The sequence below is a fragment of the Micromys minutus genome (genome assembly GCF_963924665.1).
Source record: "Micromys minutus genome assembly, chromosome: 4".
Lineage (NCBI taxonomy): Eukaryota > Metazoa > Chordata > Mammalia > Rodentia > Muridae > Micromys > Micromys minutus.
In genome coordinates, this window is record NC_137973.1 from 35,634,416 (window position 1) to 35,660,849 (window position 26,434).

Consider the following 26,434-nt stretch of genomic DNA (forward strand, 5'->3'; position numbering starts at 1 on the left):
AGCCCATCAATGCTTCGGGACAGTGGTTTGCTGTCATGCAGTCCAGTGGGATGAAACCATGGTGTAAGCCCCTCTCTGAGTTCTGAAATTCCCTGGTTGCTTCTTTGGACATGGCTATCAATCAAATAAAGGGGTTGGACTTCTCAGACTCCAGTCTTCACCCTTCTGTCTCTGAACCCCATCTCTGACACCGAGCCTCTCTCACATTCACCTAGACTTCCATGATGCCCACCTCCCGACGCCAAGGCCTCTGTCCCCTTAGCTGCCTGTGTGGTTACTTCCATTTCCTGGAGTTTTCAGCCATCCTACACCACAACATCTTCAGGCTTCCGGAAAACTTTCCCACTCACCCTTTACTCCTAGGTCAAGAGATTTTTCTAAAACGCACCTCTGATTGCCACGGTTCTTTACTCAAACCATTCGGGGGCTTTCTCTAGGACACAAGCTTAAGGCCCAGCCCTTTGTCCCTCTGGCTTCCGATTCTTGGTTACAGCTATTCTTGTCAGTCTTCCCCCCAGTTTCTCATAGTAAGTACTGAGTCTCTCCAGGGCCGGTGACTGTTCTGTACGCCCCCTGCTCCCGGCCCTTGTTCTTCGGTTTTATGCTCAGTTTTCTCTAGGAGAAGACTCCCTGGGCTTTAACCTGGCCAGCACTTCACCCCAAGAACACAGGGTTGGAAAGCCTTCCTCCACACCATCGAAACGTGGCTTACCTGTTAGTGCTCCGAAGTAGACCACAAGCTCTGCAAGGGCAGTACCATCCAACCTGCCCCTGCTCCTGTAACGAGTCGTTTTTTTAGCACCGTGTGTTGGATAATATTGAATAAACATGGAGGCACTTGCATGGATAACACTGTTTATAAAATAATGACGGTTCATTTTTAACTGAGTGCTTTTGACATATGAGGCATTCTGCTAAGTGCTTTCCAAGGATGACGTGGACACCTCACACAACCCTATTAAGCAGAGGTTATTTACTCTTTGTAACAGATGAGTAAACTGAGGCATAGAGAGGTTAAGCCACCCGGCCAAGACCCACAGCTAGGAACCCAGGCTGTCTTTGGGGTCCAGATTCTATGCTAGAGTGAAGCACAATGTGGAGGTTCGTTATAAAGATACATTCAAGTCTCCATCCAAGCGTTTTGCTATTGTTTATCGGGCAAAAGACGTGTCCCCTGGAGCCTGGGCTTTGGGAAGAAGGGCCCTTGGTGCGCGAACCCGGGGTTAACTTTCCATCGGCTCACCCCAGGTGGTCCGCAGCTGCGTGCGGGTGCAGCCAGAGCGCCCGGGCGGTGGGCGGGGCGTCGCGGGGGCGTGTCCCCAGGAGGCCACCGCCTTCGCCCCTGCACGCCTCGCGGGGAGCTGCGGGCCAGGCCGAAGCTGGAGGGCGGGGCCTGGGGCGGGGCGGGAGCAGGAGGGCCTGAGCCGCTGCGGGAGGCGAGGAGGAAGCGGCGCGTCTTGGGAGGCGTGCGGGACACAGACGGACGAACCTTCGGTTGCTGGGAGCTTCGGGGCCCCGGGTGAGGTGAGCGCGGGCGGGCGCGGATCGGGGTCCGGGGCGCGGGGACCATGGCGTGGCGATCGGCGTCCCGCTCCGGGCCCAAGCCCCTTTCTCCGTTGCACCCGGATCGAGCGGAGCGGGCTCAGCCTGCCGCAAGCGGAGCCCCGAGCCCCCTTCTCGGAGCCTTTTCTTTGCCAGTAGTCTCAGACTCCACCGCCGGGGAGGTAAAACAATAGCGGGCCACCTGGGACGCGGCGCGCCCCGGCTCCCACGGCCGGCGCCCCGAGTCGCGGCCCCGTGCCAGCCCAGTGGCGACCCGCGCTGTCGAGGGTGGGGTTGCCCGCCGCGCCCCGCTCCGTAGACCGCGACAGGAAAAGCCCGCGAGTGAGAGAGGCATTTGGTGAAAGTGTTTTGAGAACAATCATAATTGCCCTGCTCTGGGCGGGGAAACTGAGGCGTAGGGCACGGAAGGTAAGATTTGTACAAGGTCAGGATGCACACATGGGCTGTCCTCGCCCAGGGAGGACCCAGGTAGCTGGACTGGCCAGTCGGGCGCTTTGGCCTCTCTCGGTTTTGCGGCGGTTGTGTTGGCCTTAGATAAATGTCTGTTGTATTTGTTTTAGGAATCTGCGGGCTTTTGTGGGACCACTCTCGGGCTACCAAATGCCAGCTTACTTCGTATGCCCTGGGAGGTTCTGGGGCAGGTGACGGCACCATGACCCATCACCATGGATGGAGATGGACTTTTTGATGAATAAATCCGAAGTGTCTTTACCAGTCTTGGGTTTTGACAAAACCTGCCTGGTTCCCTTCGGGGGATCCGAATGAGAGATCTCAGACACCTTCACTGCGAAGCCAAGGACATTTCTGTATAATCAGCGCATGAAAGGATTTTCTCAGACTCTCTTTCCTCCTATTTTCCTCGAGGATTAATCCACCAGAATCCACAGTTCCGGTGGAGACTGCAAGGCATATACAATGTGGCAGCAACCTAGAGCGCCTTCGGAATTGCTCTGGACCCTGCCTTAGGCAGAGAGGACTCTTTCACAAGCCACTCCCCTCCCCTGCCCCCAACTCCCTCCTTCTGACTACTCTGTCTTCGACTGGCTCGCATTTTCGCCGTGAAGTTCTGTTTCCAAACTGTTCCCTGGAGCTATAAGTGGATTGGCAGTAATGAGAGATTAGGCGGTGGGAAAAGCACGGTGCCCTGTGCAGTGTCCTTTTTCCTGCTGCCGACGCCGCCGACATGAAGTGCTTTTTCCCAGTGTGGAGCTGTCTGGCTGTGCTGGGTAAGTGACTGCTTATCAGTTTCTGGAGCTGTGAAAGTTTAACCCGATCTCATTGCTAATTCCTGGTGGTTCTCTCCCATCAACACTGGGCTTCAGGAGGCAGAGGGGGGCGGGTAGCCAGAGTGTGACAGAGTGGATTAAAGTTCCAAGAGGGTCCGATTGTTTTTGACCCAGGAAGAATGGTGGAATGAATACTGGTTGTCTTTAAGCTGTCCTGGGCCTTTGGGTGAAGCCCCACACTTGCAGGGCTGTGGCTTAGGGATGGTGTGTGGGGTTGAGGGCTTCCAGTGTCTTACTTTTGTGTTGGTTTGTATCAGTTCCAAGGATGTTACAACATGATTCTTACTGTGTTGGGAATGGTGCTTTCATGAATGATGGTGCTCTTTTTTTTTTTTTTTTTATTGTTGTCTTTGGAGGGGGAGGATGGGAGTAGGATGGGGGCTGAAGGGATGCTTTGTTTTGTCTAAGAAGTCTGTAGGCTACGTGTATATCGAAGACACTAGTCCTGTGTCTCCTCACCAAGGAAGCCCAGCTCCTAGTCCTTGCAGGAGATGAAGCTGAAGACCGGAACTGCCTGGCAAAGGGGTGTGTTCCAATTGGTTTTCATGCCCTCAGAGAAAAAAAAATCTGAAGGCTAAGAGTAGGAAGAAGAAACTGTGGTCTCAGGAGTGAGTCTCGACTTCTCTCTGCAAGCCTCCAATCCCAGCACAGATTCCAAACCCCTTGTCTCTTCTTGGTATGACATCATGGAGCAGTCTACATTATGTATTTCCCAGTGCTCTGGTTTATCATAAACCCATAGCCAGCACCTGGTACTCAAGAATGGACACACCCCCTACCTTCTCTGTGTGACTCTCCACCCTCTGCATTCAGAGAACTTACTACTGCCCCTTGCTTCTCCATTCTAAGTTTCTTGCACTTACAGAATCTGAGTTATCTGTACCCTTATAAAAGTTAACTGGCATCTGGAAAAAGGATGGACTTTAGAGTCTTGAATTCCTAGCTCAGCTTCATCGTGATTCACATGTGAGTCTCAGTAAATCTGCATCTAAGGGATGTAAGATGTCCTAAAAAAAAAAAAAAAAAAAAATCTTGATTGCCTTGCAAAATGCTTGAAACTCAAATCAATGTGTTCATTTGGAGGCTCTCAAATTGCGGCCCAGGTTGGTATCTTTAAGGCATCTTTTCAAACAAAGTCTCGCCACCTCAGAGCAGTGAACTGCAATTCTTTGGATTGTGAGCTCATTAGTGCCTGCCCTTCCCTGCCTAGCACACACGTGTGGCTGTGAGTTTAAGTCAGTTTGTCCTGTTCTTAGGGTACACAATCTCCATGTCTCCTGTGTGCTCAGGTAAAGGAAATCAGGAGCTAGGCTTCTCTTGGCCAGCCTCTTTATGAGACTACATTTATATGTGTTGTACAGTATTTGTTACCGTGTGTCTCAGCTTGAATCAGCAGTTGGTGATTCATGGAGATTGAAAAGGACACAAACTGGGAAAGCCCCACCCCCACACTTTACCAGCTTTGGCTGTGTGGTTGAGGGTGGGGCTCAGGGCAGAAGGAGCCACCAATGGGAAGACAGTCTTTTCCTCCCTCCCTCCCTCCTTCCCTCCCTCCCTCCCTCCCTCTCTTCCTCCCTCCCTCCCTCCCTCCCTCCCTCTCTTTCTTCCTCCCTCCCTCCCTCCCTCCCTCCCTCCCTTCCTTCCTTCCTTCCTTCCTTCCTTCCTTTTTGGATGTTGAGGAAATGCTAGGCTGCCTGCTGGTCTCCCTGCTGTCCCCTCTTCAGGTCCCTCTGTGGAGGGGAGCTGGGACCCTGGCACCCAGAGAATGCAGTCATTTTCCCTCCACCTGACTCCAACCACCCCAGAGAGGCCCTGGAGGAAGCTGAGTCTCCAGGTGACTGTAAAGGGATCCTGGGGTGGAAGACAGATCTGTGTGGAAGTGGAGACATTGGGAACTGTAGACAGGCACACTAATGTCTGAGGTGACTCTCAAGCTCTTGGCCTATCCTCTGAGAGCTGACAACATGGGCCTGCCCTGTACTAGTCTTAACTTGGGAGAAGCACAGGGTGTTTGGGGAGGGAACAAAACCCTCACTCAAGTCTGGTGGCTGCCTTGTGTGATTCTTGTTGTCAGCACTCCTGCTGTGTGATATGAATTAATGTGTCCTGTGAATTTAAAACAGTGATAAAGAATCCCAAGGTTTTGAACCCATGTGAGTCACATACCTGGGATAAAATTGTATAAAAGTTGAGTCAGGCTAAGCCCTGTGGAAGGGAGACAGAGGAAATGACCTTTCAGAAACTGCACATTTGAGCTAGAAAATCTTGTGACACTCTGTGAGAGGGACCACAGGGTGAATCTGTGAGATACGTGTGACAGGTTTTTGTATTTCTGCTCACTCCCTTTGCCAGTGTCTGGAGTTTGGTTCAGGTGTCTCTTTTATTGCCTGTTTAGGACACGGATAATTCAAGTCTTTGTCCCTGTTCTCCTGACTGCTGAGTTTCCTGTTCTTTTGGAGTCCCAGGTGGCCACTTCAAGCTCAGCCATTGACTTCTGCCACCCCCTCATTTCCATTCTAAAAGCATCTTAGGCCCGGGCTGGTGAACAGCAGAGTTTCCACTGTCTGGAATGGATGGAGCCAGAGGGGCAGAAGATGAGAGAGAGAAAGCGAGCGCTCATCTGAGTGTGAAGAAGAGGGAATGGGGTGGGAGAGCCAGGGTGACTGTCACCATGTCTGTGCCTGGGTGAAGCCCATGTGCGTAAATGTGACATGGGAAGATGGCAGCAGCGTGAGAGAAGAAGGTAGGGGTTGTAAGAAGCACGTAGCTGTGGACACAGAGAGCATGGCTGGATTTTGTGTACTGTGAAGAGTGATGCTCCCAGACCAGGGCAGATGTTGCAAACAAGATGAGCCACAGAGGAGAACCTCGGGATAGTTAGTGGGTGTCTGTGTTCTTCTCCAGGGAACCCACGCACGTGTTTATAGAGTTTGGGAAGCCTTGTGTTTGGACAGGATGGGATCAAGTTATCACTTCCAGTGATTAAGCAGAGAGCAGAGGGTGCTTCCAGTGGAGAAGGAAGGAAACTTTGATGTCTTGATAGGCATGAACCCAGAGGCAGGATCAAGGTGATCAAAGGCAGAGAGGAGAAGGAGGAAGCAGATGATAGAGGAGGGGGTTTACAGCATTGGGGGTGGGTGGCTGGGATGGGCGGCATGATTAATGGATGAACCAGCACTACTGGTCCTAACACTGTTGAAAAGGCGGTACACTGCTTCATAAGGCTAGCTGATGAAGGTGCTGGGAAGACGAATTCTTGCCCGGACTGGCTAGGCTGCCTCTTGTGGCAGTCGGCTTCTCATCATTCTAACAAAACATTCTGACATAACTAATTCAGAACAGGCTCATTGGGCCCCACAGTTTTAAGGGTTGGCTGTGTTGCAGACCATTATGATGGGAAAGCGGTTTTGGGGGAGGAGAAGGCAAGAAACACTCACCTCATTGCTGAGGAATGAAAAGGGGGAGAAGGAGCTGGGCTATACTATACTTTTTAATGTTCTGTTTTCAGTGACCCCAAGACTTCCCACTAGACCCTGCCTCTGAAGGGTGCTGTCTTCTCCCAATACAACCACACTGTGCTCCAGACCTTTGGATGTATAAGGATCATTTAAGATCCAAACAATAGCATCCTTAGTCTGTAAAAATGGTTGAGTCTCCTCTCTGTACTAGGGCTGTGTTCTGTCCCCTTTGCTGTATCTAACAGAGCTGCAGTTACTACAGTAGTGGTAACATCAGCTCTCTGAACCACCAAACCCATCACCCAGTCTCCAGAACAACCCTAGGCAATAGGCACCTTACATTTCCATCCTTTTATGGATGGTGATCCCAAAGTCCAAGGAGATTAACTTTCCTAAGATGGATTGCTGGCCAGGTTAATGTATTGTACAGTATTTGGGCCCTAGGCTCCTTCTGGCTTGTTTCTTGTGCATAGCATTTACTCTCAGTATTACCTCAGGGTCCAATATGGGCATTCTGGCTCCAGCCATCAGGAGGGAAGAAAGGATTAATGAAGGATTCATGATGAGATTTGTATATTAAGGATACTGGAAGGTATGTACATTTCTTCGGCTTATATTCTCATTGGCTTGAACTTGAACATAATGGCTATACTTAACTGCAAGGAAGGTTTGGAAATATGCTCATTCGAAGGGCTGGGGCCTTGCTTAAAACATGGGGTTGTATTGCTTTAAGGAGAGCGCAGGTTTTGCCTGACAAACATCGGCCTCTACCATAGCCACAAGCGTGTAAGTGGCAGAATCAAGTACTGAAGCCGGACTGTCAGCATTAAATCCTGTGTTCTTCTATTGTGAATGAGGCCCAGGCTCTGGCCAATAAGGAGCCTTATTGGGAAGATATGAGCTAGACGAACCAACAGTTGTTGCCGAGGAAGCAACAGAAGCCAGCATATAATTACAAAGAACATTTGTGACGTTTGAAGTGAGTACCGTGTTTATAGGGTGTTCCGTGCCAACACTTCCAATACTGCAGCTTTCTGTATGAAGTGCTTAGGGACGATGTCTGTGCATGAGCCCCTGAACTCTCTTCTGCCTGCCACCAAACAAGTAGTAGTTCATTTAACTTGTGGTCATGGTGTGCTTATAGGGTGACCTGAGCGAACACTTTCTGTATGGTAGCCTCCAGTACAAAAGGGGATGGTCTCTGTACTTTACTTAGCTTGAGAACTGTCTTGTGTCTGCCACCAAGTAGGTAGGGGTTCAGTTAATTTTGGTCAGTGGGTTCACCAGGTAAATAGACATGCTTTTGTTTGGTTGGTTTCGCAGAGCGGATGGATTCCAGGACCTGGGACACCCAAGGTGCTTTGATGACCACTGAGCTCTGTTCCCAGCCCTCCCAAAGTGAATACTGGTTTCCCATTTGCCACTGTGCGCACACTGAGGAAATCAGAGGGAAAGGGACTAATTTTGCTCTGGAAAGAGCTGGAATTTGGCACAGGCTGGATTTGAACCTAGGTCTTTTGGACTGTGGCACTCAAGTCTGCACTCTGTCAGGCATGACTGCTGGGCCTTTTCTGGTCTGTGAGAATCCTGTGGGCAATCCTACCCTACCCCAAGGAAATCAGTCACATTGAAATAGAGCTATCGACATATTTAAAAAGAACTACGTGATTTAGCAGCGTGCCTACTATTAAACTAGCAACCTGATAAGCATTGGTGTTGGTATTTTGGAGGTGTATCTACTTCACTAGGTGTGAAAGTATGTGATTTGTACTTGGAGAAACCACTGATTCTAGAAACATTACTGGAGCAATCAAAGGGATTGTTAAGGTCCCCTTAGAGGCTGGTTTACATACAAGCTGAGTTCTCCCCACAGGTTGGCAGGGTTCAAAAGCAAGCCCAACATAGCTATTTAGTATGGGTTGGGGGAGAAGCCTGGGTAATCTAATTCCTAAATGTTGGCTTTGGAGTTTCAGGAAATTTAGATCACCTCTGTATGAACGCCTCCTTGATTTTCAAGGCCTCTAGTGCAGGGCCTTTCCCAGTGTTTGGAATGGGCAGGGTGTGGAGGGGTGAACAGGAGTGAACAGGTCCAGTGGCGAATGATGGGGGAGACAGTTTAGGGGCTGATGAGCCTGTGACCTGAGGATGAAGTGGAAGCTTGGATGAAGCTAGAAAGAGGATGGTTGTAGCTTGGGATGAATTTGGAATTTGGACTTAGAATCCAGAGCCTAACCTGCTCTCACAAAGGGGGGCGGGCTGGGAGCAGGGAAGGGGCCCTAGGTGAGAACCGATGGGAGCCCACAGTTTTAGCTTCCTTTGGGAGTTCAGCATTTGCCACAAGCAGACACCTGCTTCTTTGCAGCTTCACAGCGAGACGCAGCAATTCCTTATAAAACGTTGATTTTTCAATTTAAGGAAATTTAGGACACCTGTGTGTGAATGCCCCCCTGATTTTCAAAGAAATGAACAGTTACATAAAAATCAAGCATGTCGTTGTTGAAAATCACATGTTGCCAAATTCCCTCACCAAGAACCCTTTATTAAGTGACTAACAGTGAACCACAGAGACAGGTCCTCAACAAAGACCCGAGCAGAGGACCTCCTCTAACCCAAAGTGGAGTTTGTTCTCCATCTTTTAACTCTGCCTCCAGAAGGGCAAAACTCACAAGCTAGAGGCGTATTATACAACTTAGTTTCCAAGCCTTTGTCCACCCTGTCTCTCTTATAATTTCCATCTGTAATTATAGAACAGGAGAGAATGGGCCTGGGACCCCACAAGATCCTAAATCGAAGATTGAATTATATTAACTCTGCCAGGCTTGAAGGTGTCAGATGCGTTTTTAAAAAAGGTTTATAACAGGCTCGATATTAATGAGAGTTCAGGGGAAGTTTCTTTGCAGCCCTTTAATTAAGTTCACTGGATAGTGTCTTCCACATCCAGGTGAGGCTTTGCTGAGCATGCCTAGCCCTCTAGGACATGATAATCCAAGGCACTGGTTCTCAACCTTCCTAATGCTGTGACCCTTTAATACAGTTCCTTATGTTGTGGTGACTCCAGCCATAAAATTATTTTTATTATCACTTCATAGCTTTTTTAAAAAAAGATTTATTTATTTTATTTATATGAATACACTGTAGCTGTCTTCAGACACACCAGAAGAGGGCATCAGATCCCATTACAGATGGTTGTGAGCCACTGTGTGGTTGCTGGGAATTGAACTCAGGACCTCTGGATGAACAGTCAGTGCTCCTAACCACTGAGCCAACCCTCTAGCCTCACTTCATAGCTTTAACTTTGATATTGTTATGAATCATAATATAAATATCTGATATAGAGGATATCAGATATGTGACCCAGAGGGGTCTCGACCCACAGGTTGAGAACCACTGGTCAAAGGCCACCAGAGAAATGGCAAATTGACTGGCAAATAGACTGGCCAATATTGACATCACCACTCTTAGAGGATGGGTGTCTTGTGTTGGGGGTGGGGAAGCAAGGCTGGTGTGTGCCTTGCAAGAGCAGCAAAGAGACTGCTTTCAGGAGAGAAAGATGCTAAAGAAGCTGGTCCTCATCCCTTCTGGAAATGTTTTCTGAAACAGCTTAAATTTTAGACATTGTAGGGGAGGAAAGACTGACAGTGAGCCAGGTCCTTGTGGTGCCAAGAATTGGAGCAGACAGTCGGTATGGAATCTGGGTTTTGGGGTCAGAGACAGGTGGAAGAGACCAGAAAGTTGTCGGTGGGGATCCTGGTGGTCAGGGTGTCAGTTCCCAGGTGGTTGCCAGAGGTGGGGGTGTCCATAAGTGGAAGGGAAGGTAGCTGCCTGCCTGCTCCTGAGCCGGACAGAGTTCAGTGCTCATCACCGGAAAACCAGAGCAAAAGCAGCCAACAGAACTGGGAATTGAAAGGAGGTAGGGTCTTGCCTTGCCCCCTTGCCTACAGCTGCTCCTATGATTGAACACTCTTTATTGAAACAGAGAAAAAACAAAATCCAAAGGGATGTTGGTCCTACGCTCTTTCTGTGGTGATTCTTCCCTGATGCTTTTTGTCCAGGCTGGCCTTAGGCTGGTGTTATTTTGCATACAGTACCATTATCTGACACGCCAGAGTGCTGTCCACTGCCACCTCCTGTGTGTGGTGACCTCTGCTCTCTGCAGGACCCAGATCTAGAGCAGGCTTCCAACCTCCATATTTCTCAAGGGGCCTGTTTTATCATTCCTGAGAGTTGCCCATTCTGAAATCTTTTTCACAGAGACGACAACTACTAAGTAATAATTAGTGTGCCTTTCCTATGTGATGATCAGTAGGGTAGCTCACCTTCACGTGATCCTGCTGTGGACAGCAAAGATGGCTGAAGTCTACATGCACTTGTCTATGGGAGTATTGGCCCCTTGGCCCCGGTCTTGGAGTTAGCAGCATTCTCAAGTGTTTTGAAATCACCTTCAAGGTGGCCAACCTGACCACAGTGCAGCTTGAGGCCTTTAGGACCTGGGGCAAGTCAGGATAGTGTGTGTCCCTTAGGTGCATTGCTGATCCTGATTGACTTAGTCAGGAAGCACTTTCCTTGGAGAGGGAGGGGAGCCTGGAGCTGAGTTATCACCTGATGCTTCAGGCCGGCTGCTCCTGCCCAGCCCAGCCCTGAGGACTCTCCTGCTGTTTGCTAAAAGACTTCTAGAGAATGTACACATTGTGTAATTAAAACACTGAGTCGCCTCCATAAATACTCCTGATTCTTCTATCAGTCCAAAGGGGAAGCCAGGAGAGAAAGGGAAAAAGACTTCCAGAGTGAAACATCAGCTAGGACCTGCCCACAGGAAATGTAGAGGTTTTTTTGTTTCTGTTTTATTTTTTGTTTAAATAGAGCATGTGGTTTGAATTAAGCCATAATTTAAAACAGTTAATAAAATGCTGTAGGCTAGAGTATTGTATAAAAGTAGGAAGATGAGATACTGGTTTTAATTTAGATGATAGTGTATATTTACTTTATTATTTTTTAATTTTGAGGCCTTTGTTTTTTGGCAGAGGTAACAAGAACATACCCTGTTGTAAGATCTATAGGAGGTAGGAGCTGGAGGCTGGCTCGGTGGTGTACGCACTTGCTTTCCGTTGGGGATGCCTTGAGGACCATCCCTAACACTGAAAGAAAAAAAGGAAAATAGAATTTAAAAATGTGCACATTGCAATCTTTGTCCCACACCCCTTATTGGTTTTGATATATCTTCCTTATGATTAGTATATAGTCTCTTAGACACTTCTGTGTATACTCAAATGCACATTTTTCTGACATAAATGGAACCACACAGAACATTCTGTTCCACAACATGATTTTAAAGGGGTGATTTACCTCAGTTCTTTTTTTTCAGGCTTAATTTTATAGTCATATCAGAAATGATTTGCTTATTTTATAGCTAGCTGAAGCTGTAATTTGTAAAGTCACTGGGGAATTGTGAACTCATTCAGTAGCTATACAACAGAATAATTTTGTCTCCCCATCATCGGGCAACCAAGAGTCATAATAAAAACACTGGCCTCAAACGTAAGTGTATTTAATGAGAATAATCAACTTGTTTATCCTGAATATTTTCCCTGAAAAACACATACATTTGACATACTTTCGTGTTTTACTGACCGGTTTGTCATATGTTGAAATAATGTTAGATTAAAACGAAACCCATTGAGAATTTGTTAAGGAGACAGCAGTAAACACTGGATTTTGTGTCTGACTCAATCAAACGTTCTTGTTTGCAAGCTGGAAAAGAACTGAGTTTCCTGTTTCCACATGATCCCCCAACTCACAGTGAAGGCAACTGGTCTCCAAGCTTGGGCTGGTGGATGGCCCCTCACTGAAGGCTCATCCAAGGAAAAGACCTTCCTGATGCAGTGTTGGGGCGGCTGCTGCCGCTGCTGTGAAAACGTTATCTCCTCTGCCTCAGAGCATGGGTTACTTTTCAGGCTCACTGCTGTGACTTTGCAGAGCCTGGTTCACCTTTCCTCTGCCTTAAAAAGAGCTGCTGTTTTGGGGGAATGGATGACTGTCGGACTCACATATCCTAGTGGAAACTCTTAAACATCAGAGTATGACCTTCTGTCACCCTTCTTGAGACCACCAGAGGAGCCCTTTTCTGTTAGAATCTACTTTAAGACTCCCTGAAACCTTTTTATCCATTCACCCAGCAAACATTTGAGTGCCTACTCCAAGTGTCCATTGTCCCCTTATCTCCAGTGCCACAGAATTAAAGTTAGCACCATGATGAACATTTTCATCCCCACCTCCTTCCTTCCCCTCCCTCTTTTTTTCCATCCCTAAAGTAAGCCTGTTCTTTTGGCTGTTACGTCAACATCCTTACTTCCTGTTTGTTTGGGTTTTTTGCCCCTCGGCTTTTTAGTGGCCATGGATTACTAATAGCCAGGACAGCTATGACAAAGGACCATTAGGAAAAGAATTTAGAATATTGCTGGTTGTTTGGAGGTGGAAGCAATAGATGGTACAGGAGAAATTGTTCCTACTGAATATCTGCAAGGATCTTCAGCCCTGGATATGTGGACTCTTCCTGTTGGGGATGCTGTGTGGATACAGGGACTGACTGTTGTTACTGACTATTGGGGTGGTCTGCTCCATGTCTTAGAGTTTTGGTGGTAGGGTTGGTTCCTTTTCTGTACCTTCCCTCTGCCCTCTGCCATGAGACTTCTGTCAGAGTAGCCACACACTGCTGGGCTCCAACCTTGCTGGTCATACTTACAGCCTTGGTGGCAACTCTGAGAAGGCATACCTCTGCACTACTCCTAAGTTCCTGTTGGACAACTGGGTAGCCAGGGGCTTCTCTCTCCTCCAGTAATCTCTAAGTCTGGAAGTTCAAGCTGTTTAAACTGTGCCTGGTGGACCTGGCTGTGGTCCAACATAGGCAGCTGCTGCCCCCAAGAGCCTCTGTGCCAGGCCTGTTTTCCACTGTGGGCAGTGCTGGCCTCAGGCCTTTCTGGTTTTCTTCATCGGCTTTCTTTGGCAGTGGGAATTCTGTTGTCCAGATGCACATACACTTGTTATTTTGCTGGGGATGAGGCATTGCGCATCTGTTCCAGGCTCACCCCCAAACTAGACAGCCCTTTTTGACTCTGCTTAGAGATGATTTGCTGGACAGTTTTGTTTTGTCTTCTGATGTTTAAGAATGAAAAACTGTACACTGGGCAGTCTTGTGGGCTCGCTTGCGGTATTGCATGTTGAAATAAAAAGCAAGATTTCTGAGCACCCAGCCTGGCTCATCCTCTCTGCCTCTCTGGGAATGAGTGATAGTCTCTGGCTAGGAGACTAGAACACAGTGGGTTTCTGGGAAAGAGAAGGTAAACCCAGAACGAATATGCCCCTAGACTTGAATTTACTTCAGAAGTATCCTGGCGGATCTCCTGTGCAGTCCTCTTAATAATAGGGTAAAATTTAGGACAGGCTGGAGGTGGTCTTGAGGGAAGAGAGTGAAGGGGTGGAACATTCCCTTAACGTGTTTGCTGTATATCAGCTTTATTGTACTTAAAGCCTCACACCAGATAAACAAACTGCCTTTCCACTCTCAGCCCCACTGTGGAGGAGTTTCCCATATTTGGTTTTTGGGGAGAACAGGGCCTCCATTGGGAATAAATCCAGATTCCATCTCTGATATCTCTGTTTTGGGGGAAACAGGGCAAATACAGGAGCCTGGCATTGTTGCTGAACATGTGATTTCTATACATGCCTCTCTTTCCCCTGTTCTTCAGCTCCCATCCTGGAGCTGGTGCTATGCCCATCAGGAATCTGACTCTTGTTTTCTTCAGCCTATTTTCCCTTCTGCCAGTGCATAGGCATTTGGCTTTAATCAAGGAGGCTTTTACCCCGTGATCTGTGGCAGGGATGACTGAAGTCACGGAGAGGATTTTAAGTAACTAATCTCTTAAGATGTTCAGAACGTAATCTCTCCAGCCCATGAGCATCCTGCCTGCATCTGGGAGATTTGTAAGGGCTATGCAGAGGAGGATGGTTTGGGCCTGCCTTTCTTTGGAGAGGCCGGGTGTCTTTCTGTCTGGGGCCAGGTTTTTTTGAATGTCACTGGTACAGGGACAAAACCTGATGTTTGTTTGCCATGTCAAGGGAGTTCCGGATGCCCCATGAATGTGACCAGTGTGCTTCTAAACCTCCATGCTGGTATCCAGAACAATAAGAAGCCAAACAGGAGTGCAGCTCTCTCAAGTGTGTGTCTGGAACTGGCTTCCAGAGAAGATGCAGCTAAACACACAGGACACCCGCTGCCCACAAATGAGATTGGGCTGATCAAACATCAGAGGGTAGAATCTGACATTTCCATGCGCTTTGCTTATGGTTTGGATGTCACTTCACACGGATGCTGTGTGCTGGACTAAATTGGATCACAGGGGCTCTTTGAGTTGTCCTGTATTGATTTTTCTGTTTCCACCCACTTTGAATGTGAGCTCACGTTCCCGCTACCATAAAGAATTTGGTGGCCAAGACCCCAAGTGCAGCCCCAGTCGTTTCTCTTGGTAGAATGATTGAATCCCAACAATTGAGACTAATGAGGAAGATTAGTTCAAATTAGTGAAATGCCTGAATTACCAAATATTTTTCAAGAAATTCACCGTTATTACTTGTAAGTAAATATTGTAACTCAGACTAGGCTAATGGAGTGCCTAATAAAGATCCTTGGGGGACCTGCTATAGGCAAGAAGGAGGAATGATTTGCAATTAGCAGACCCATTGTTGATGCAAATGGAGTTTCTGAGATACTAGATTGTGCCTGAGAACTGTTTGTTCTCCTAAGTATTTTAAATAGTCCCCGTGAAACTCCAGGATGCGGGTAGTTTATATGCTGCATTAAGATCTGTATTGTGAAGATGTAACTCAACCATATCGGCAGCATCTGAGATTTCATCTTAGTGATGCCTTTGATCCTTGCCTCCTAAGGATTAGGTTAGTTCTCCCTTCCAAATGCTTCCACACACCTATACCTGTCTGGCACGATAGAAACCAATACGTTTGGTGCATGTGTAGAGTGTTCTGTGTGCTTGGCAGTGTGTGTGCATATGGAGGGGACTCAGCCGTCACTGCCAGCCTATGCGGGGCTAGCAGGCAGTCCACAGGATGCCATTTATAGACGAAAGGTACACTTGCTATCGGTGGCAGCACTGAGGCAGCAGTAACCCAGTATACTGTGGGTTACTTTCATAATTAATGGTTTCACACCAGACTGTGCATCTTTATTGTTACAGAGACTGACTCTGTAACTTCTTGTAGTGTCTCAAGATTTTCGATCTTGCCTGGCACAGGGTTGACATTAAGATGAACTGTGTGATGTCACCAGTTTCAAAGGTCAGAAAAAGAGCCAAGTATCAGCAGGGCCATAGGGCAACCTAGTACTTGTTTAGTTAATATGGATTGAAGGTTGAATGCATGGTCCAGGCGTGTCCAACCTTCAGATATTGCAACGCGAACTTGTCATTTACAAAGGCGATGCCAGAAAATGGCACCGTCAAGTCTAATAACACTTTGAGTTAGTTTGTGAAGTTATGTTGGGCTATACTTGTGCAGGCCTTGGGGCTGTGGGTTGGACAGGCCTGCTGGTTTGCATCTTAGTATTTCCAGCAACTGTCTTTAGCCAAGGAGATGTCAGCTACAGCATTTAGAAAGGATCCCCTAAACCTCAAGTAGCTAGAATGGGTAGTTTTCTGATGCAGCTTGGGGACATGCCGGCAAGGAGAGGTGCTAGAGGGCCTTGCTTCCTATGTGGTTCCCGTGAAGGTTTTACGTCCCTTTATAGCCCCCTTTGGGGGCATGTGTATTTGGGATCTGGGGTGCTGTCAATAGCCTGAGAAGCTGGGAGAGTATGTTTGAGCTGGAACGGGGTAGTGGTGAGCTGAGTTTGGCAGAGAAACAGAAGGTGTGCGTGAAGGAGCTTTCTCCAGGCCTCTCCTGTGCTTGTGCATTTGTGTGGCCACAGAACTGGGGCTTGAATCTTGACTGTCCCTCAAAGGCCCAAAAAAGATTGGGTCACTAACCTCTAATGCTACTGGGAAGCCACGGGACCTTATAGGGGGTGTGGTTTAATGGGAGGAAGTTAGGTCTTTGTGCCCCCCCCCCAAGAGCCCCATGGTTCCACCTTTGCTCCCTGCCTTGGTGTCCCTGCCTTGCCACAAGCCTGGAAGCAAAAGGACCAAGCAACTATGAAATCTGAAATCTGGAGCTCAAAGGAACATTTTTTTCTCTAAGTTGACTGTCTCACCCATCTTGTCATAGTAAAGGAGAACCGCCAGGCATACACAGGATGCCCAGGTACTTGACGGACATTCATGTTCCTCCTCATGAGCCTCCTTTGAGCCTGGAACTTCTGTGTGGTGAGTTATGGGCTGGTTTGGGGCAAGAGTTGAGCTGAGGAAAAAGCCCAGCTGGGCCTGTTGGAAGCCCAGCTTCTGGCCAGGGTCCCAGTTCCTATCTGTGGAACTGGGAGTTGGGCCCAGGCGAGAGTTGGATGAGAGCTATCCCAACCTTCTCTTATGAGAATGTCTCTGCATCTGTTAGGATTTCATGGCCGTCTTTGTAGTTTCTGTACACAAATGTCCAATTGTACCACCATGCTATGATGCTCAGCATTTTCTCACACACACGGGGTAATTTCTAGTTCTGCTTAAGCCCACAGTTATTTGCCGAGCATCCTTCTGTGCCAGCACAGGATGGGGCTGCAGGACGTGGGGAAACGCAGATGTATGACCTGGCCTCTGCTGGTACATGGACAACTGATTGTTCATGCAACAGCTATTCTTTCTCTTCCTGCTGGTGGGGCCTAATTTGGTTTGGATGCTGCATCTCCCCGCGTACCACTCCAGGAAAGATGATCCTCCTCTGAGCTCTGGAGTAAGTGCTGATCCATCTAAGTTAGTCACAGCAGTCTGCCAGTCAGATTTGGGCCAGTGAAGTTGACCAATGAGACTTGAGGAGTCTGCTGAGGGATTCTGGGAAAAAATGTTTTCTCATAGGAATCATAGGAAAGGGAAAAGCTCCTCCCACTCAATGCTTGGAAACGGGGCAGCTGTTTTGTCACCAGGAGGAAGGCAAGTTTGTCAAGATGGGCAGAGAAGAAACTGAGGAATTATGGTGCTTGACTGAGGTCTCTGAGACTGAGCAGTCCAGGCTCCATACTTTCTGTTCTCCGTGTTTATCAGACGAGTTGATATTTTTGACTGCTCATAGTTGGAGGCAACCTATATCAGACACTCCCTGAGTGAGCATGAAATGGGATTTCTTTTCATAAAACAGTGCCATTCAGATTGTCATCAAAAAGCATATTGTTTGGAGCTAGTGTTCAGCCCTGCAGTAAGCCGGAAAGAAGAGCGGAAAATGCGCTGACAGGGAATACAGGAGTGAGGAGATTGCATCTGGAGTGGATTCTGAGAAAGGATTAGGGTTTGTGTGGAAGAAGAGGGAGGGCGCATCTGAGGAGGGGGAGCTAACATGAGCAGGCCCACGGAGACAGGCGTGGGTGTGGAGGTGGCACAGAATGGTGGCATTAGATCCCAATTGTACTGGCATTCTACAGAGCCTCACACTGTGCATGTCGACTTTGATGTTTGGTTTATACATGAAAGTATCACGGGCCCTTGGGTAGGGGAGAGGCTACTGAGCAGGGACCTGGCTGGGAATAGGATTAAGGAGCTGTGAAGCACTCTGACTGGAAGGGGAGTGAGTGGAAGCTAAGTGGCTAGTGGAATCATTCATTTGTGGGAGTGAGTTCCAAGTTGGGAGGTGTAGGGGATGGGGATGGTGGTGAAGATATCCCAGGAAGATTGTAAAGGAACAAAGCAGCCATCGAATAGCAGCTTGGCTGTGGAGGGACAGTGAAACCTGCAAGCTGACTCTGGGGGCTTGCGTGTAATGACATGGAAAATGACATGCAGTGGAAATTTGGAAGAGGTGGCTTTCAGGGAGATGGTATTTGGTTCTTGCCACTGGGGCTTTGAGATCGTGATGGGAGATCCAAGTAAAGAGACCTTGAATTCGGTGAAACAATGAACTAGACTAGGAATGCAAGGCCAGGAGCTACAGGAGTTTGTGACGTAGCAATCCGTGGATCAGTACACACACGCTGAACGGTGGAGGGCACTGTTGGTGCAGGGTCTGAGTGGCACATGGTCTTCAGGCTTAGTTTCGTTCTTCTGTTGTCTGGATTTCCTCAGGGCTCTGCAGCAAAGGGGTAGAGCTTACAGGCCAACTTTATTTTATCCTTGGGATTCTCAGTGTTTTGGGCAACGGGTTTGCATCCTGGCTCAGGTCCCTTCCGCTATCCAGGGAGGGAATCCTTATTCATGAGTGACATGGCCGCTCTCTCCATGGGTCAGTGTGTCAAGTGTCTTGCAGAGGGCACCGTGTGGTGTGTGGAGAAGGGTATCTATTGGTTGACCACGATGGGCTTGTCAGCCAGTGAAACATGGAGCTTCAGGAAGAAGCTCTGGCCCCAACTAGGCTGAAACGTTCACTCACATCATGGATTTTTCTGCTCTGAAGACGTCTAAAAGACACCCTTTGTTAAAGGAGCTGGAGCCCAGAGCGAGGTGCTGCCAGCCTGCGCTCCACACATAGTTAAGGTGTAATCTGCCTGCTGTCTGGCTCCCATTACTTCCCCCAAAAGCACAGGGCCCCGGGAGTGCCGGCGGGGCACTTGGCATCTGGTTTTCATCAGACAGCAAGTGAGTGCACGTGGGGGAGTCTGGGCTTTTTCTCTAAACAAAGCTGAGGCTGAGGCGAGCCCCCCTTCTTCTCACTCTCGGCTCTGGGCGCTCTCATTGTTCACCCCAGAAGCACCCAGAAGAAAACCCTTCAGGATCGGGAGACAGATGCCATTGCCCACTTGGAGCTTTTCTCTCTGAGTTGAAAATTTTTCAAGATAGTTCTAGCACTGTCTGTCTTCCTAACAGAGCGCTGTTCCCTCTGCTCTCCCGTAACCCAGAGCATCATGGGTATTTGTCAAGGCAGTTTTGCTCACTGGCAGCTGCTTGTATTTTATGCCCTGGGCTTTCTACCCCCGCCCCCCAGCCCATGTCTAGGTTCAGTCCCTGGAATAGGGCGATACTATCAGCCCAACTAGTCTTTCAGTTGTCTGTCTTTCTAGTCATCCATCCATCTGGCATTCAGCAAACATTTAGAGACAGCAACATGAATTTGGGCAAATTGTTGAACCCCTTTTCCTAACCCACGAAGGAGATTTGAACATGGTGGTGAGAGGTAACTGGAGCCCTCAGAGAAAGCACATGGCAGGGCGCCTGCTGCACAGCTCCTGCCCTGGTTGGTGGTAGGCACCATCAGTGTTGGCCAGGCCGCACTCCTCGGCGGATGAGGTACAGATTGTCTTCAGCATGGCATGGCTGTTTGGAGCTTGGGTTTATGCCCTAGTACATAGTTTAAGCCATAAAGATGTGACCTTTGATCATATTGCTACCTCCCTTGGAATTTCTTTCTTCTTTCACTCTTGATAAGGCCATTGTGACCGCACTCCAGAAGGCTGAGCCCATATTTGGTGGCCACTGAGTGCTTGCCCGCCCAGAACATGACAGGTGACTGCAGGCAGCTTTGAGGTGGCTCAGCATGCTTGTTTGGACATCACTGCCTGAGTCTCTGTTGCCCTTCAGTGTGACCTTTTTGAGCACTATCATTTGAGCATTTCTACCTTGACCCTTCTTTGTCTTTCCAGGCTCCTGGTAGTCTTGTCCTTTGGCGTGGTGGCAAGGATTTTTTTTTTGTCTGCCATTCTTGCTGTACCACAGTGAACAGGGCTGACCTCTCATGTCCTAGGCTGTGTGTGAGGCTGGAACCAGCATTGCCTTCTTGAGTGTAGGGCAGTGTTAGAGCACTTATTAGATGTGGTCTGGGGAAAGCACGTGATTGATCACTGGGAGGTGGGTGGAGGAGGGTCACTCTGCTACCTGACTTAGAGTTCCAATATTGGCAGTTAATGGGCAGGAAGGCAGGCGGGCCAGCAGGCTGTCCTGGCTGGTGGCAGTAGCCTCAGGCATGTTCTCTCAGTCTTTCACATCTCAGCTGAGCTCCATCTTCCTCCAAGTGTCACAGATGACAACTTACTCACTTCTGCCCCTGGCCATCTGGGACACCTTCGACGCCACTTTTACCTGGTTCCAGCTCCCTTTCAGTTAATTGAGGAAATTTGTTTCACTGTAGGTGAGGCAAGCACTACCCTCCTCTTGATGGCTAAGTCGTGTTCTGCTGAGAGGCATGAGTTCCGCTTCCTGTCGTGTGCAACCTCGTGTGTGTTCTCATCTTTTCAAGTTTCTTGAAGTATCTGGGGCTGTTCTGTTTTGGGCTCATCTCCCACAAAGCCCCCGTCTTCCTGGATCAAAAAAGCATTCCATTCAAGGCTAGACCAAGGAGTACTCTGTTTGCACTGATGCCCCTGGGAAATGACAGAGAACTGCCAAAGACTGTGGCCCATGCCACAGCCGCAGGGGTCAGACAGAGCAAGGGGGAACAAGCTGCAAGTCACAGCAAGTTATAAAGGGAACTCTGTGCTGCACTTGGGGCGGGGCGGGGCAGGACATGTGTACAAACCCTCAGCAAGGGTCCAGGAAGTGAGATGCTGAAGCAAGTGGTTGACCCTGAGTAGAGTGGTCGGGTTGTGGCCACCAAACCCCTGCTTTGTGCAGTTCCTATACCCCACACTCCAGCAAGCAGCAAGTGTGTCTTCTGACTTCCATGTGTCCTTGGTTTTCCCACATGCATGGCTTCCCTGAGTTCAGGGATTTCCCAAATCCATGGCTTCTGTACCACATGTTTTCCATCGAGAAGCAGCTGGACATTTGTGTTGCTTCCATTTTGTAGCTATTAAGAACAAAACTGTCATGACAGTTAGGTATTTGAGTGAACCTAGACTTTTGTTTCTCTTGGGTAGATGCCTAGGGATGTGATTGCTGCCACCCAGTAACCTTATGCTTAACTTTATAGGGGATATCCAGACTGTTTTCCACAGTGACCGCACCAACCTGCACGTTCACCAGTCCTACTAGGAAAGAACCTGAAACCTGACTTCGAACCCAGAACCTCTCCTGTTACATTACAGTGTCTTTGACCAGTGCTTGTCCCTGTACTGTGAGCCTGCCTTTTAACGTAGGGTGTCAGGCAGAGTGTAACCCGCAGGGAGCCAGTTGATGGTGGAGATGTTTCCTTGGGGAAACCCTTAGCCAGTACATGGCTGCTTTCCCCAAAGGACGCCCCCTCCTGCTGCTGGCTCTCATCTCTGTTATGGCCTTGGCTGTCATTAAGATTCACTGGTGGAGCTCCCCTCTGCTCAAATGGGGACCCACTTGTACTCGGTGGGTCCTGGAACAATCTGTGCTGTGTGGCCCACTTCCCATGTTTTTGTGGACACTTAAGATGCTGGCTCTTGGCCAGAGATGGAGTTACAGACACCTGAGTGAGGAGGCCAGGGGACACTGGGGATGCTGCCTAGGCATCTCTGTAGCTGTGTGTGTGTGTGTGTGTGTGTGTGTGTGTGTGCGTGCGCGCGCGCGCGCGCGTGTATGTGTGTGTTGCTGTTTGCTGGTGTCGAGGTTGTGAAGGGCTGTCCCTGCTTTATGGCCCATTTCAGGCCTGGCTCTCCCTGCTCAGGGCTACTCTTGACTGGCAGCCAGACTGTAGTTTCCTGCATTGCTTTCTTGCAAGGTCCCCTGTGTTTTGAAAGAGCCAAAACCAGACAGGGGCACTATCAGGTTACAGCTCTACTCAGTGCGGAGTCTGAAAAGGAGAGGGACCACAGGAACATGTGGTTGGATTTACTTTTTTATTCCCTTATTTGAGGCAGCGTTTCCTGAGGGGGCCCCACTGATAATTAGGCTTTCTCTGATTCAGAGGCCCCAGTGAAGGAAAGCGCACGTCTCCTAAAGGACTGTTGTTTCGGCCAGCGTGCCTATTGTGAAGCTCATCCTGCAGTATGTGTGTCTGGAGGTAGCCTCAGCAATGCATGTCTGGGAAAGACAGAGGTAGGCAGGTGAGCTGGCCGGCCTGCCAGGATGAAGGTCTGAGATGGGACATTCTTCCTGGCCCCTCCCTATTCCCACCAGCACCAGCAACTGTAGATTAATCTGGCCTTTCCAGACTTTGTCTTTCTTACCATGGATAGAAGTCCCATTTAGTCTCATGAGGCAGAGAGAGGATGTGTCACATCAGAAGCCTTTTAACCTATGTGACAGTGTGACATCTAGAGGTGGCCCTGTCTCTTGAGCATGTGCTTAACTGGAGGCAAAGGCAGCACTCAGAAAGCCACCTACTGTCTCTCCCTGTAACCCTGTCCAAGAGGACCATGTGCTCAGGATTGATTTGGCAGGCTGGCTCCTTCTTGCCTTTGGGCATAGGTGGGTGTGGGGATGTCGATGGCCTGGAAGTTTTAGGGAGAGATAGCTGTGATGCCACACAGAGGGGTGGCTTCTAAATGGGTCTTGAGAGCAGAGACAAGAGTGGATTTGGGAACCAGGAAACCTAAGGTCCCGGGTCCTCTCAGGAGTTAGGATGAGCAGGGAGTGCAGAGGTTGGGCTCATAGCTTTTTTTCTGTAAGATGAGAGAACAGAATCAGATGATCTCATTGCACCGGGGAGTAAAGAAAGCTCCAGAGAGGTGCTGCCTCCTCTGGCAGCCTCTTGGGTAGAAAAGTCCCTGTGGTTAATAGATAATTGCTTCAGGGGCAGAGGTGGGGATGGGAGAACTGCCCACTTTGGGACAGAGAGGGTCCAGGTAGGGAGATGTTCTTAGGCCATACTGGGCAGAGGCACCCAGGAATGATGCTGCCAGGCAGTTTTGCCCATAGCTTCTTGGCAAGTGGCCCCGAGGAGGAGGCCCTGCTGACATCTGCTCCCAGGGCTCCAGGGTCTAGCACAGGGAAATGAGGGATGGTACTGCCGTGGAAGTGCTTCTGCAGAGCAGTCCTGTGCCTGCTGCATGCCAGCGCCCTGGCTTCTGGACACTAGCCAATGGTCTCCGTGTTCCCTGTTTCAGTCCATGGGCTCAGATTCCTGATAGGGCTTTTTTTCTTGTGTACCTCCCTGCCCTGTTGAGCCAGTGTGCTTACTGGTACTTACTGGTACGAGAAGAATTTTTGTTTCCTTCCAGGGCAAATGTCTTGAATCCCACTCTGGTTGTTTTTAGATAGGGTCTCACTTTGTGGCTCAGGATGGCCTGGAATTCATAGTCTTCCTGCCTCAGCCTCTCTTCCCAGTCCTGGGTCACTGATGGGAATCACCATGCTCTGCTGTTCTGTTTAATGTTTCTCAGCTTCTGCTGGGAACCCTGACCAACCTCTGCTCCTGGACCCCTTTCATTAGGCAAGGGTTTCCTCCCAGATGCCAGGAGATCTGGAATTCTGGTGTTCTTGACTATCATTGCATTTCCATTTGGAAGAAGATAGCTTGATCTCTTATCCTTGCCAAGTGACCCCAGAATTTCCCTCCTGCCCAGAACCCAGCAAACTCAGTGCCCCTCCCCCAAGTGAAGAGTTTTATAAGTGTGTGTGTGCCTGCATGTTTGTGCACACACATGTGTGCATCCCTGTGCTTTTACAGGCTTGTGTGCAAATGTAGAGGTTAGAGGACAGGTTTTTGGTAGTGGGTTCTTTCTGTCCACCTGTTTCTGCCTCTTTGCCTTATGTTTGTGTGTAGCTGGCCTGCTAGCTTCCAGGTGATTCTCTTGTCTCTGCCTGAGTACTGGAATTACAGCTGCTTCCCAGAACATTTGTGGGCTCTGGAGATTGTACTTAGGTTGCTAGGCTTGTGTGGCAAGTGCTTTTACATATGGGGACATTTCTCTGGCCTGTGTTTCAAATAATAATTTGGACAAATGTTTTTTTTAATGAAGAATATAAAAATTTAAATGGTCTATTTCAAATAAAAATTTAGTACTAAAATTTTGAGTTCTTTCTTTCTTACCTATCTACCTTTCTTTCTACAGGATTTTACTATATAGACTATGCTAGCTTTGAGCTTAGGGAGATCTGCCTGTGTCTGCATATGTCACAATCCCTGGCTTTTAGTGATTTAAAAAAAAATTACTTAGTTTTCAAATTCCTTTTTTAAAAGTGTGTGTGTGTGTGTGCGTGTGTGTGTGTGTGTGTATGTGTGTATGTGTGTGTGTGTGTGTGTGTGTGTGTGTGTGTGCTCGAGTGCGCGCATGCACTTGTGCATAAAGAGTGCAGGTGCCCAGAGAGGGCAGAGGTATCCAAATCCTGGAGCTGTAGTTGTGAGCTGCCTAATTTGCGTGCTGGAAACTGAACTCAGGAACTGTACATGCTCTTAACCACTGAACCATCTCTCTAGCTTTAGGGTTTTTGATATCATCTCAAAACATTTTGCTAAGTGCTGCCAGGTTGTACAGGGTCACTAGGAGTGTGAGTTTGCTAGTGTTGGTTATCTTCTGAGTGAAAACATAGCACAACTCACAAACTTCTCCAGGCCTCCCCTTAGCCTCACCTGCAGATACCACCTGTACTTGTAGAAGCCTCTGCTCCCCACCCCCTCAACAGTCACCCTTGCCCTTCTCTGGACAGTCTGGGCAGACATCACAGCCTTCCTTCTTTACCACTGTGGTAAATGTCGGGACGGGGGCCGGAGTCAGATAATGAAACTCCATGCACGCACTTCTCACAGTTGTCAGCTCATGGCACAGCTTGGTTTTTGTTTTTTTTCTAATTTATTTTTATTTATGTGAGTTCACTGCAACTGTCTTTAGACACACCAGAAGAGGGCATCAGATCTCATTACAGATGGTCCTGAGCCACCATGTGGTTGCTGGGAATTAAACTCAGGACCACCGGAAGAGCAGTCAGTGCTCTTAACCACTGAGCCATCTCTCCAGCTCCCCTCAGCTTGTTTTGCATACCCCCTCCCCATATGATGTCCAAGAGAATACAAGGTCTGCTAGTGTATTCCCATGTACTGTTCAAAACTCTTGTCTGTTAAGCTGAATTTATTAGGCATTTATTTTTCCACTTAAAAAATTCATTTTCAGAGTAACAAGAAGGCAACCTTTCAATCCCACTAGATCAGCGGAAATGTCAGACAGTAGTTTGAGTTGAGGAAGACACAAGTTCAGAACACCGGAATGCTGTCTGGGGACTATAAATCAGGGGTAGCGTAGTTACAGAGATCTGAACAATGCTGGTGTAGGGGAGAGGTCCCTCGGGGACAGCTAGAAGACTAGACTGCAGTGGAAAGTCACAGGCCGGATGAAAGTCCCTCGGTTGGAAAATGAGTTCACTGGGCAGCACCCACAGTTGGTACAGCCGGCGCACACAGCAGTGGAAACGAAGGCTTTGACCCGTGTCAACAGGATTACTGTAGAAAAGGCTTCCTCAAGCCAGAAAAGGCAGGATACCTGCAGAGTGATGCCACTTTGACAGTTTTAAGACGTGCAAAGCTCTGTGTTGGTTACCGTGGTGCAGTAAGTGTGTGTGAGTGTGACTGATACCTATGGCTGCTCTGGGGCAGGTGGGAGTGACAGGATTGGGAAAGTGACAAAATAGGAACCTGATCTGAATCTACAGTGCTCTCCTCCTGGGGACAAAACGTAGAGCAGCGGTTCCCAACCTGTGGTCAGCACCCCTTTGGGGGCCAAACAACCCTTTCACAGGGGGTCCCCTAAGTCTGTCTGCATATCAGATATATGAAGTGCTGATGAAATAATTTTATGGTTGGGGTCACCACAACATGAGGAACTGTATTAAGGGGTCACAGCATTAGGACAGTTGAGAACTACTGGCCTAGAGCAAAGGGAGCGACATGTTAGGGTTTGGCACACCATGGATGTACATGGGTGTTTGTTACTTATACCTGCTGAATGCTTAAAAATCTTCCCCACTGAAAAAGAAAGCCAAGTATAACTCTGCTTGTCTGTAGTCCCAGCTACTCAGAGGGTGGGGGAAGGAGTTTCAGGCTAGCCTGGGCAACACAGCAAAACCCTGACTCAAAAGTAAATGGAAGCTGGTGAGATGGATACATGGGTGAAGGTCCGTGACACCAAAGCTGATAACCGAGAGTCCGGTTCCCAGGTCCCAGCCGATTGAAGGAGAGCACTGACACCTGTAACTTGTTCTCTAACAACACGCTCTG

At 48.7% G+C, this 26,434-nt stretch overlaps 1 protein-coding gene across 3 annotated transcripts in view; it reads left to right on the forward strand.

The window, feature by feature from the left end:
• Nucleotides 1-2,746: 2,746 nt before the first annotated feature.
• IGSF3 (immunoglobulin superfamily member 3) overlaps nucleotides 2,747-26,434 on the forward strand; it is a gene marked incomplete at both ends in the record, with an annotated part of 81,924 nt that continues 58,236 nt past the window's right edge. For all 3 annotated transcript variants that reach the window (XM_080915127.1, XM_080915128.1, XM_080915129.1), the window contains one exon: nucleotides 2,747-2,789. In XM_080915127.1, coding sequence (XP_080771253.1) covers nucleotides 2,747-2,789 — 43 coding nt within the window. The remainder of the gene's footprint in view (nucleotides 2,790-26,434) is intronic.